At 44.1% G+C, this 14043-nt stretch overlaps 1 protein-coding gene across 2 annotated transcripts in view; it reads left to right on the plus strand.

The window, feature by feature from the left end:
• The window catches only part of RAB36 (RAB36, member RAS oncogene family), a 28432-nt gene extending 25489 nt beyond the window's left edge, over positions 1-2943 (plus strand). For both annotated transcript variants that reach the window (XM_075215426.1, XM_075215433.1), the window contains one exon: positions 1765-2943. In XM_075215426.1, coding sequence (XP_075071527.1) covers positions 1765-1829 — 65 coding nt within the window. In that variant the 3' untranslated portion in view covers positions 1830-2943. The remainder of the gene's footprint in view (positions 1-1764) is intronic.
• Positions 2944-14043: the final 11100 nt, after the last annotated feature.

The following is a 14043-nucleotide window of genomic DNA, read 5'->3' on the forward strand; positions in this document are numbered from 1 at the left end:
CAATAAATTAAATAGCATTTACATTTAAAAAATATATACTTATTTCCCGCAACCATCACTGCCATTAAATAATTCATATTCACATTTAATAAATAGACGTTATTTTTTTCCCCAAACAGCCCCACTTTCAATTAATGGCCCCCAAACCACCCAAGCATTAAATTAATGGTCAAATCACCACTTCTTAAATTGCTAGGCCCCATTATTAAATTAAAGTGACCCACATCACCCCACAAATAAAATAGCACCAATTAAATAATTAGCCCCCACCTAAACTCCAGCATTAAATTAATAGCCTACCTCCCACATTATATTAACACTCTTCCCCTTCCCTCATGCCTGAGTATGTGCCCCCAATTGATATTAAGCAACCATAGAGCCCACAAATCATATTATGCCATACAGTAGTGCCCGCAAATCATATTATGCCATACAGTAGAGCCCCAAATCATATTATGCCATACAGTAGGGCCCCCAAATCATATTATGCCACAATAGTGCCCCAAATCATATTATGCCATATAGTAGTGCCCCTAAATCATATTATGCCACAATAGTGCTCCCAAATCATATTATGCCATACAGTAATCCCCCAAATCATATTATGCCATACAGTAGTCCCCCAAATCATATTATGCCACAATAGTGCCCCCAAATCATATTATGCCATACAGTAGTCCCCCAAATCATATTATGCCACAATAGTGCCCCCAAATCATATTATGCCAGAGAGTAAACATATTAACACCACTAAATTATATTTGTATAAACTGTGAGTTTATATAAATATTCATTAGGAATAATTATGGACTATACAGCATCCTTTCTCTTCTCCTCCCCCCTCGCGTGGCATCCTTTATAGGGAACAAGGTCTATTTTGAGAGAAGGTGGTCCTTATTATAATATAAGGTGAGGTGTTAATACAGTAGTGATCTGTTGTGATAAAAGCTGCCCCCTATAGGCCATTGTAATTTACTGTTTATTCCCCTATGACAGCAAGTATCTGCATCGTAAAAACAGCACAGAGTAGTGATGTGAGATTGTGGTGTCAAATGTCTATGTAAGACAAATTTAATATATAAACTACGGTATACACAATTGTTTAATTAACTTGTATGTCAGCTTTAGTGGCCCCTGTGCTAGATATAATATTTGAAAACCCAAATTTGCCCCTTACCTGTTGGCCTAAATGAACCCCCACAAACTTATTAATATATTTGGTTTACGTTTGTTATTGGTTTAATTGTTCATACTATAACGATGTACATGTCTCTCAATTGTAAAACTTTGTACTAAAATACGGTTTGTCTCCCCCTTGTACTCTCCGCTGTTTGTTACCCTCTCCCTCTTTATTTTCTGTATTCCCAATGCTTGAAGATGTTTCTCAATAAATATTATTGATGTTAAAAACAAAAAAAAAAAAAAAAAATTGGAACCTAAGGTGAGAGCTATACAGACACCTTGACGCTACAAAATAATTACACATTACAGATACAAATGCAGTCAATAATTTGTATCTTTTTAAATTGCTATGGGACACACCTTTCCTTTCTATCAATGGAGAAGATTGTGTCCCAACTCAAGATATGGCCTAGAAAAAAACCACAAATTTGGTTGCACATGATAAAGTAGATTTGTTAGCCTAGTATTGTAATGCAGGGTATAGCTACTGTGGCGCTTTACATGAATACTAAACTATTAAATGTATATGTTCATTAGCATTTCTGAAAATACACTGCAAACATATCTCTTCTCTTCTTTCAGAACTTGAGGGGAATTCTTCTGAGAAAAAGGAAAATGATCCCCAGCAGAATATGAACTGCTGTTAAAGAGTTACTGTATAAGATATACGTCACAATCGTGTCTCTGCAGCCCTTATCGCCATTGGCAGCACAGGGCTACAACTTCAATGTTTGGTATCTTGAGTTTCCTGGAAACTAAACTCCCAGGTGCATCTCCCAGTCTATGCATTTAGTAGCACGGAATCATCTTGAAGATTGATGAGCTAGGATGCGCGAATATCTGTACTGCCCACAGCATGAACCTAAACACGTCACTGCATCCGGACCACGCACCACCGGCACTGCCCGTCACACATCAACAAGACCAATGTATAAGCTGGATTTTTCATAGTTGGATGATCTTATCATTGTGGAGAAAAATATAACGGAATATACCAAAAAATTAGTAGCAATATGTATCGAATATGCCTTATGAGTAATTGAAATTACCAGCCATGCATTTCATTTCCGTTACATAATAAGGATATGTATTTCTTTGTTCTTTGTTCTTATTTACATATCTATTATAATCATGATTATGTAAGTCTTTAAGTTAAAATTGTTTTTTGTTTTTTTTAAGTCTTTTGCTCACTGCCATCTCTTTGCTCCATTTTATACCAGCTGTTGGCAGGATGTCAAACTTGTGCCATGTAGAAGTTGATATTAATGGTGCTCCGTCATGCATAAATCCAAGTTATGTTACAGATGTTGCTACAGTCTGACCACTACTCCGTGGTATTGACAACATTAAATGAGTGCAGTAGATGCTGATAAGCATGCACTATTTGTGACTCATCAAGTCTTACATGTAATTCATGAAGTTTAATCTAGGTCAGAGCTGTCCAGCTTTTGGTCCGTGGGTCAAAGGTTTTTGTGTTTCTCAGTTTCTTTGAAAGCTCCACAGAGTATGTTGAATTACATCAATTTTTGAATGGCATTTGGCCCCCAACCAAAAAAACCACACCGTTGTACACGGAAATACATGGATAACAACAACATTTTATTTTAATTTACACTGTACTGCATTTGAAAATATAAGTGTTCTACCTGCCTTACAAGTACCTATTTGGCAGATTTTTATTTCAATACTTCTGAGACTTACTGTAACTTTTCCAGAAACATTCTTGAAAGAAAAATAAAAAATAGGTATTTAAAAAACAAATTGTGTATTACACTTTATTTTATAAGTAAAGTAAGACAAAGCTGGTATAGCCAACCACCTAAATGCAGATATTACTTGCAGGTCATGTGTTACATGACCTTTCTGTGTGAGTCTCTCGCCAGTCTTGCGGACTGATGCGGAATTATCAAATAATGCAATGTCAGCTGTGTATGCATTCACGAAACCTGTCCATAACGTAGTAAAAATACATTATCATTTGACAAGTCTAGGGCTAGGTAATGTGTGAGCCAATCACACTTATCTAAAGTCTACCTATCCTCTCGTTGTATATCCTATGCTTAACATGTACAGCACCAAGGGTAGTATTATATATATATATATATATATATATATATATATACATATATAAATGATCAAAAAGTGCCTATTGTGAGGGGCATTTTGAGCAATGTCAGGTTGTCACTTGGCTATTGAACTGCATCTGAGTAGAGATGGGATGTGTTAGATATAACAATGATTTTTTAAAGTTAAGGAATAAATAGAAGATAAAAATTAGATACTACTTGACATTTACTATAAAAAAAAACAACGAGTAATGGAGCCTGTGGCGCTAGGTGACAGTTCAATGCAATAAACCGTGATATAATAAATATACAACAAAAAATATACAAACATTTTTGCACCTGTTTGCAAGTGCAGTTTTCCAAATTCAAATGCAAAACAATAAGAAGAGCTAAATATAATGTGGTAAATAAAGTAATAAATGTCCATAGGTTGTGTAGGTGAATAGCCACATACCAAATTTAGAATAAAAAGAAGCTTATCTGTAGTAGTTTTACTACTCCACTTTAGGGAGCGAGCATCTTCTTCAGCTCTATACCAATGGATCCATATGGGAAGCATTATTCCATAGAAAAGCAGAGTCTGAAAATACTCCACAGAAATAGATAGAATACGTTTTAAAAGACACACACATAGAGCAGTTCTCTATGATGTGTATCCTAAATATCTTGGATTACAAGTAGGGATGAGCGCACTCGGATTTATGAAATCCGAGCCCACCCGAACGTTGCCGATCCGAGTCGGATCCGAGACAGATCCGGGTATTGGCGCCAAATTCAAATCTGAAACTGAGGCTCTGACTCATAATCCCGTTGTCGGATCTCGCGATACTCGGATCCTATAAATTCCCCGCTAGTCGCCGTCATCTTCACTCGGGCATTGATCAGGGTAGAGGGAGGGTGTGTTAGGTGGTCCTCTGTCCTGGTAGATCTCGTGCTGTGCTGTTTAGTTCTGTGCTGTGCTGTTTAGTTCTGTGCTGTGCTGTGCTGTGCTGTGCTGTGTTCTGCAGTATCAGTCCAGTGGTGCTGTGTGCTGTGCTCTGTCCTTCTGAGGTCAGTGGTGCTGCTGGGTCCAGTGCTGTGTCCTGTTCAGTCCAGTGGTGCTGTGTCCTGTGCTCTGTGCTTCTAAGGGCATAGTTATTTCCCCAATATTCCCCTGTGTTTAAAAAAATAAAAAAAAGTTATTTAAAAAAATACCAAAAACTAATTTAATTTTTTTTAATTACCACAAAATTTGCACAACCAATCCTGCAGTATAAGCCCATTGGTACTGCAATATTACCAAGTTCACACATTCAGCAGTAAAAGTCCAGTGGTACTGCAATATTACAAAGTTTACACATTCTGCAGTATCAGTCCAGTGGTGCTGTGTCCTGTGCTCTGTCCTGCTGAGTTCCGTAGTGCTGCTGGGTCCTGTGCCGTGTCCTGTTCAGTCCAGTCGTGCTGTGTCCTGTGCTCTGTGCTTCTAAGGGCATAGTTATTTCCCCATTATTCCCAAGTTTTTAAAAAATAAAAAAAAAGTAAAAAAAAAATTACAATTAAAAATTTAAAAAAATATATATATAATTATAACCAAATTTGCAAAACCAATCCAGCAGTATAAGTCCATTGGTACTGCAATATTACAAAGTTCACACATTCTGCAGTATCAGTCCAGTGGTGCTGTGTCCTGTGCTCTGTCCTGCTGAGTTCCGTAGTGCTGCTGGGTCCTGTGCCGTGTCCTGTTCAGTCCAGTGGTGCTGTGTCCTGTGCTCTGTGCTTCTAAGGGCATAGTTATTTCCCCATTATTCCCAAGTTTTTAAAAAATAAAAAAAAAGTAAAAAAAAATAAAAAAATTTAAAAAAAAAAATATATAATAATTATTATAACCAAATTTGCAAAACCAATACAGCAGTATAAGTCCATTGGTACTGCAATATTACCAAGTTCACACATTCTGCAGTATCTTGTGCTACATATAATGGAGACCAAAAATTTGGAGGATAAAGTAGGGAAAGATCAAGACCCACTTCCTCCTAATGCTGAAGCTGCTGCCACTAGTCATGACATAGACGATGAAATGCCATCAACGTCGTCTTCCAAGCCCGATGCCCAATCTCGTAGTACCGGGCATGTAAAATCCAAAAAGCCCAAGTTAAGAAAAAGTAGCAAAAAGAGAAACTTTAAATCATCTGAGGAGAAACGTAAAGTTGCCAATATGCCATTTACGACACGGAGTGGCAAGGAACGGCTTAGGCCCTGGCCCGTGTTCATGACTAGTGGTTCAGCTTCACCCACGGATCTTAGCCCTCCTCCTCCTCCCCCCCCCTACAAAAAATTGAAGAGAGTTATGCTGTCAGCAACAAAACAGCAAACAACTCTGCTGTCACGGGCACTAGGAGTCTTTACCCAGGGATCACCAGGTGGTAAGCTTACCAGAGCAATATAGATGGTAATAGTGTACTCTGGTAGCAGGGTGATCACGGAACAGGCAATAGTAGATGATGAGATGCTCAGGAAAGTCTATGACTAGCAGCACTGGTAATATGGAGGTGATAATACACGAGGAACTGTATGGACAAGGGCAAGTGGAGGTAGTCAGTGGTCTGCGTTAGCAAGTTGTACCACTGCTATGTGAGAGGAATGGAACAGGTGATACTGGAACAGGAATCAGTGGTCTGCCTTCAGCAAGTTGTACCACTGAAAATATATGTGAGGAGGTGTACGGGGAGAGACTGCAACACAGGATGTACACGGGCACATTAAACACGATCCACAGTAATATGCACAATATATATAAATGACTGAACAGGTCTGCAAATGTAGAAAGTCTCTGAAGTAATCCAGCACAAGGTAACACAGTCAATGATGGCAAAAGACTCAGCGGATTGCAAACTCCAGAGGAGAACCAACACAGTCCAGCAAGATATGCAATACACCAGCACAGTCAATGAGAAGTATGCATACCGTGGTTCAGAAGGCAGTCAGACAGGAGTGCAGTGATACCTGGGCGGCAGGAGGCCGACAGGATGAGAAGTCCCTGGATGTAAGAAGCAGGAGTCTAGTAGGTGCAGCGCACAGGTAAGTAGACCAACAGGGACACGAATCCAATGCTGACAGGAGGGTAGCGACCAGGGGAGCCAGGAAGGCGTGGAGAGCGGATCAGCAGTAGATGGACGATAGAACTGGCAGCGGCAGCGGGACTCTGCGAACCCACGGGAGAGATGAGATGACGCTGAGGTGCACAGGAGCAGCGGATAGAAATCAGTTAGCAGTCATGATGATGAACACAGGCGAGTTGCCAGCTGGAGGCTGTAGTGCACGGAGGCAGCGGATAGGAATCTGCTCACAGTCACGATGATGAACACAGGCGAGTTGCCAGCTGGAGGCTGTAGTGCACGGAGGCAGCGGATAGGAATCTGCTCACAGTCACGATGATGAACACAGGCGAGTTGCCAGCTGGAGGCTGTAGTGCACGGAGGCAGCGGATAGGAATCTGCTCACAGTCACGATGATGAACACAGGCGAGTTGCCAGCTGGAGGCTGTAGTGCACGGAGGCAGCGGATAGGAATCTGCTCACAGTCGCGAAGATGAACACAGGCGAGTTGCCAGCTGGAGGCTGTAGTGCACGGAGGCAGCAGCTAGGAATCAGCTCACAGACTTGATGATGAACAGGTGAGTGGATAAGGAGAGAAGGCTGTAGTGCACGGAGGCAGCGGATAGGAATCAGCAAACAGTCACTATGGAATATAATAGCGTTGGAGTGGTATAGGAGACTGTAGTGCACGGAGGCAGCGGATAGGAATCAGCAAACAGTCACTATGGAATATAATAGCGTTGAAGTGGTATAGGAGACTGTAGTGCACGGAGGCAGCGGATAGGAATCAGCAAACAGTCACGATGATACAGTTGATGGTAGAAGTGGTATGGTTGGAACCACAGTAGGAGAAGTGGTTAGGAAACCACAGAGGTAGAAGTGGTTTGGAAACCACAGGAATCAGCAGCGCTGAATACACGAGGAAACACCTTCAGAGGCTCATGGGGAATGAGACTCCAAGATCAGGCAACGTGGTGTTGACCACAGGTGCTTAATATAGGGAGTGTTGCCTGATCTGCCAATTGAGTTAAAGGGACATACACTAAAGTATAGGAAAGGGCTGCGCATGCGCAGACCCTCAGGATGGAGGACGACCACGGTTCCTAAATGTCCGGGAAGAGGCACTCACGGTCCGGTGAGTGACAGTACCCCCCCTTTTAAAGGTGGGCACAGAACGCCTGGAACCGGGCTTGTCCGGATTTTTGAAATAAAACTTCTTCAAAAGGGCAGGAGCATTAAGATCTTCAGCTTTGATCCAAGAGCGCTCCTCAGGACCAAAGCCCCTCCAATGAACGAGGAAACGAAGTACTCCTCGCGAAATTTTTGCGTCTAATACCTCAGTAATTTCAAAATCCTCCTCCTGATGAACTTGAACTGGCTGCGGAGCTGAGGGAGGTTTTGAAAAACGGTTGATAATAAGAGGCTTGAGTAAGGACACATGGAAGGCATTAGAAATCCGAAGATTCTTAGGAAGAAGAAGTTTCACACATACTGGATTGATTACTTGAATGATCCTATATGGACCAATAAAACGAGGGGCGAATTTCATAGATGGGACCTTCAAACGAATGTTTTTAGTAGATAACCAGACACGATCTCCAATTTTTAGTGGTGGAATAGCCCGCCTCTTCTTATCTGCGAAAGATTTATATTTGATAGATGTTTTCTTCAAACAGGTTTTGACCTGAGACCAGATATTTTTAAAGGTCTGACAGGCCGTCTCCACCGCTGGAACTTGGGTGGGTGGGAGGGCAGGAAATTCCGGAAAAGACGGATGGTGACCGTAGACCACAAAAAATGGAGTTTTGGATGATGACTCATGGTACATGTTGTTATGGGCGAATTCGGCCCAAGGAAGCAACTCTACCCAGTTGTCTTGATTGGCTGAAGAGAACATCCTTATAAAAGTCTCAAGATCTTGATTGACACGCTCAGTCTGTCCGTTAGATTGCGGATGGTAAGAAGATGAGAGTGCTAATCGTATGCCCAAGGTTTTACAAAGGGCTCGCCAGAATCTGGAAACGAATTGTACTCCTCTATCTGACACAATCTCAGACGGACATCCATGGATGCGAAAGATCTCTTTAATGAAATGTTCGGCCAGGATAGACGAGGAAGGCAAACCAGACAGAGGGACGAAATGAGCCATCTTCGAAAATCTGTCCACCACCACCCAAATAGTGTTATGATTCTTACTAGGTGGTAAGTCAGTAACGAAATCCATACTAATATGGGTCCACGGTTTGGACGGAATGGGTAGTGGTCGCAGCAACCCTGCTGGAGTTCTGCGGGAAGATTTGAATTGGGAACATAATTCACAGGAAGCAATGAACTCTTTGACGTCTCTCCTCATTGAAGGCCACCAGTAACTTCGAGAGAGCATCTCAAAGGTCTTGTGTTCACCGGCGTGTCCAGAAAAACGAGAGGCATGGAACCACGAAAGGATTTTCCTCCTTAGAGTAGGAGGCACGAGAGTCTTCCCAAATGGTAGCGTTTTGGTGGATGAAGCAGCCAGTGAGATACATTTGGGGTCTAGAATGGTATGGTTGGAAACCTCTTCTATATCAGAGGACGTCACAAAAGCTCTAGATAAAGCGTCAGCTTTTTTGTTCTTGGCAGCTGGTTTGAAGGTTATTATTAATTCGAAACGGGAAAAGAAAAGAGACCATCTTGCTTGGCGAGGGTTCAAGCATTGGGCAGACTGAAGGTATGACAAGTTCTTATGATCCGTGAAGATCGTCACTGGATGGCGAGCTCCCTCCAATAGGTATCTCCACTCCTCTAATGCAGCTTTGATAGCCAGTAACTCCTTGTCCCCGATAGTATAATTCTTCTCTGCGGGCAGAAGACCCCGAGAATAGAAGGCACAAGGATGGAATTTTTGCTGTTCAGAGCGTTGGGAGAGAATAGCTCCCAAGCCCACATTAGAGGCATCTACTTCTAGAAAGAAGGGGAGTGTCACATCAGGCTGTCGAAGGATTGGAGCCGAAGAGAAGGACTCTTTGAGTGTTTGAAAGGCTTGAGAAGCCTCAGGCGACCATTGCTTAGGATTAGCCCCTTTTCGAGTCAGGGCCACAATAGGAGATGCAATGGAAGAAAAGTCTTGAATGAAGCGTCTATAGTAATTGGCAAAACCTAAAAAACGCTGAATAGCACGAAGAGTAGTTGGCTGGGGCCAATGTAGTACAGCATTCACCTTGTCTGGATCCATCTTCAGGCCAACTCCGGAAACTATATACCCCAAGAATGGAATCTGGGGTAATTCGAATGAACATTTTTCTAATTTACAGAACAATGAATTTTTTCGTAGCCTGGAGAGGACTTCTGCCACATGTTGGTGGTGAGAAGGCAGGTCCTGGGAAAAGATCAATATGTCGTCCAGGTAGACGACGACACATACATATAATAAGTCCCGAAAGATCTCATTGATGAAGCCTTGAAAAACAGCGGGGGCATTACACAGCCCGAAAGGCATTACCAGATATTCGTAATGCCCGTCTCTGGTGTTAAACGCTGTCTTCCATTCGTCACCGGAACGGATTCTGATTAAATTGTAGGCACCACGAAGATCCAACTTAGTGAAAATACGGGCTCCCTTGATGCGATCGAATAGCTCAGTGATCAGCGGAATGGGGTACCGATTCTTGATCGTAATGGCGTTGAGTCCACGAAAATCTATGCAAGGGCGTAATGATCCATCCTTCTTTTTGACGAAGAAGAACCCAGCTCCAGCGGGAGAGGTGGAAGGTCGAATAAACCCACGCTGGAGGTTCTCCTGTATATACTCAGATGTAGCTTGAGTCTCAGGTAACGAGAGTGGATAGACCCGGCCCCTGGGGGGAGTCTTGCCAGGTAGAAGGTCGATCGGACAATCCCAAGAACGATGAGGAGGAAGACGTTCAGACTGAGCTTTATCAAACACATCAGTAAATGAAGCATATTGAGGAGGGAGTCCCGGTGAGGTAGATGAGATGGAAGATTGCTGTACTTTGAGAGGAATAACTTGGGAAAGGCAACGATGGTGACATTCAGGCCCCCAAGACGTGACTTGAGGGGTGCGCCAGTCAATCTGGGGAGAGTGACACTGAAGCCATGGAAGGCCTAAGACAATCGGACTTGTCGTAACAGGAAGGATTAAAAACGATATTACTTCATGATGCAGAGCACCAATCTGAAGTGTCACTGGAGACGTACTCTGAGTGATGAGACCGTTGATGAGACGTGATCCATCTATAGCCGTCACAGTAATGGGTGTTTTTAAGGTAGTCACTGGTAGAGACCATTGATTTACTAATGATTCGGAAATAAAATTTCCTGCTGCTCCGGAATCAATTAATGCCTGTGACTCAAAGGTTTTGGTAGCAGAGGAAATCGTAACATCAAAAGCGCAGACTTTAGATTTCATGGAAGATGGAGAGGACTCCAGGGACCCTAACTTCACCTCTCCAGAACTAGTTAGGGCCTGGCATTTCCCGATCTCTTAGGGCAGGAGCTGAGAATATGAGTGGAATCAGCACAATAGATACAGAGTCTATTCTTTACTCTTCGTTTTCTCTCCTCGGAAGATAATTTGGAACGTCCTATCTCCATGGGAATCACAGAGGGTGAAACTGGACGAAATTGAGGGTTAGAACGAAGAGGTGCTTTAGCAGAAGTTGTTTTCTCAGCCTCTCTTTCACGAAATCTCATATCAACACGATGGCATAGAGAGATCAAATCTTCAAGTGATGAAGGAAGCTCTTGAGTAGTCAGTGCATCTTTAATTTTATCGGAGAGCCCCTGCCAGAAGGCGGCAACTAGGGCTTCAGTGTTCCACTGAAGTTCAGAGGCTAAGATCCTAAATTGAATGACGTACTGGCCTACTGTATGAGATCCTTGTCGTAGGCGGAGGATGCTGGAAGCAGCGGAGGTCACACGACCAGGTTCATCGAACACACTTCGGAATGTAGAAATGAATTTGGCACTATCTTGTAATATCGGATCATTTCTTTCCCACAGAGGGGAGGCCCAAGCCAGGGCTTGTCCTGAAAACAAAGAGATAAGATAGGCCACTCTGGAACGATGGGTAGAAAAATTTTGAGGTTGGAGCTCAAAATGGACTGAACATTGGTTCAGGAAACCCCTACAGGTTTTGGGGTCTCCATCGTACTTTGACGGAGTAGGCAGGTGAAGCGTGGAAGCTGTAGACACCTGAGATGGCACTGGGGAAACGGAGGAAAGCACAGAAGCCTCAGGAGTAGCTGTCACAGTCTGTCCAGATGTTCCTTGGGAGGTTAATGACTGATAACACTGAAGTAACAGCTGTTGGCGGGCATCCTGTTGCTCCACACGGCTGACCAGATGCTGCAGCATCTCTTTGGCGGTAGGTTCCGTATCTGGGTCTGTCATGGCCTGATCTTACTGTCACGGGCACTAGGAGTCTTTACACAGGGATCACCAGGTGGTAAGCTTACCAGAGCAATATAGATGGTAATAGTGTACTCTGGTAGCAGGGTGATCACGGAACAGGCAATAGTAGATGATGAGATGCTCAGGAAAGTCTATGACTAGCAGCACTGGTAATATGGAGGTGATAATACACGAGGAACTGTATGGACAAGGGCAAGTGGAGGTAGTCAGTGGTCTGCGTTAGCAAGTTGTACCACTGCTATAGTGAGAAGGAATGTCCAACAGAAACGAGGAGGTGATGAGAGTCAGCGGTCTGCGGATAGCAAGTGGTACCGCTGTCTGAGTGAAGGAATGGAATCCAAGTGAAGGTATCCGGGAAGTCAGTGGTCTGCGGTAGCAAGTTGTACCACTGCTATGTGAGAGGAATGGAACAGGTGATACTGGAACAGGAATCAGTGGTCTGCCTTCAGCAAGTTGTACTACTGAAAATATATGTGAGGAGGTGTACGGGGAGAGACTGCAACACAGGATGTACACGGGCACATTAAACACGATCCACAGTAATATGCACAATATATATAAATGACTGAACAGGTCTGCAAATGTAGAAAGTCTCTGAAGTAATCCAGCACAAGGTAACACAGTCAATGATGGCAAAAGACTCAGCGGATTGCAAACTCCAGAGGAGAACCAACACAGTCCAGCAAGATATGCAATACACCAGCACAGTCAATGAGAAGTATGCATACCGTGGTTCAGAAGGCAGTCAGACAGGAGTGCAGTGATACCTGGGCGGCAGGAGGCCGACAGGATGAGAAGTCCCTGGATGTAAGAAGCAGGAGTCTAGTAGGTGCAGCGCACAGGTAAGTAGACCAACAGGGACACGAATCCAATGCTGACAGGAGGGTAGCGACCAGGGGAGCCAGGAAGGCGTGGAGAGCGGATCAGCAGTAGATGGACGATAGAACTGGCAGCGGCAGCGGGACTCTGCGAACCCACGGGAGAGATGAGATGACGCTGAGGTGCACAGGAGCAGCGGATAGAAATCAGTTAGCAGTCACGATGATGAACACAGGCGAGTTGCCAGCTGGAGGCTGTAGTGCACGGAGGCAGCGGATAGGAATCTGCTCACAGTCACGATGATGAACACAGGCGAGTTGCCAGCTGGAGGCTGTAGTGCACGGAGGCAGCGGATAGGAATCTGCTCACAGTCACGATGATGAACACAGGCGAGTTGCCAGCTGGAGGCTGTAGTGCACGGAGGCAGCGGATAGGAATCTGCTCACAGTCACGATGATGAACACAGGCGAGTTGCCAGCTGGAGGCTGTAGTGCACGGAGGCAGCGGATAGGAATCTGCTCACAGTCGCGATGATGAACACAGGCGAGTTGCCAGCTGGAGGCTGTAGTGCACGGAGGCAGCAGCTAGGAATCAGCTCACAGACTTGATGATGAACAGGTGAGTGGATAAGGAGAGAAGGCTGTAGTGCACGGAGGCAGCGGATAGGAATCAGCAAACAGTCACTATGGAATATAATAGCGTTGGAGTGGTATAGGAGACTGTAGTGCACGGAGGCAGCGGATAGGAATCAGCAAACAGTCACTATGGAATATAATAGCGTTGAAGTGGTATAGGAGACTGTAGTGCACGGAGGCAGCGGATAGGAATCAGCAAACAGTCACGATGATACAGTTGATGGTAGAAGTGGTATGGTTGGAACCACAGTAGGAAAAGTGGTTAGGAAACCACAGAGGTAGAAGTGGTTTGGAAACCACAGGAATCAGCAGCGCTGAATACACGAGGAAACACCTTCAGAGGCTCATGGGGAATGAGACTCCAAGATCAGGCAACGTGGTGTTGACCACAGGTGCTTAATATAGGGAGTGTTGCCTGATCTGCCAATTGAGTTAAAGGGACATACACTAAAGTATAGGAAAGGGCTGCGCATGCGCAGACCCTCAGGATGGAGGACGACCACGGTTCCTAAATGTCCGGGAAGAGGCACTCACGGTCCGGTGAGTGACATCTGCCTTCTAAAGAGAAATTATCACAAATCCACAAGGCGAGTCCAAGGATGTTGGTGGTTGTCAAGCCTGACCTTCCCATCACTGTACGGGAAGAGGTGGCTCGGGAGGAGGCTATTGATGATGTAGCTGGCGCTGTGGAGGAACTTGATGATGAGGATGGTGATGTGGTTATTGTAAATGAGGCACCAGGGGGGGAAACAGCTGATGTCCATGGGATGAAAAAGCCCATCATCATGCCTGGTCAGAAGACCAGAAAATGCACCTCTTCGGTCTGGAGTTATTTTTATCCAAATCCAGACAACCAAT

This window comes from Mixophyes fleayi, chromosome 1, assembly GCF_038048845.1.
Source record: "Mixophyes fleayi isolate aMixFle1 chromosome 1, aMixFle1.hap1, whole genome shotgun sequence".
NCBI lineage: Eukaryota > Metazoa > Chordata > Amphibia > Anura > Limnodynastidae > Mixophyes > Mixophyes fleayi.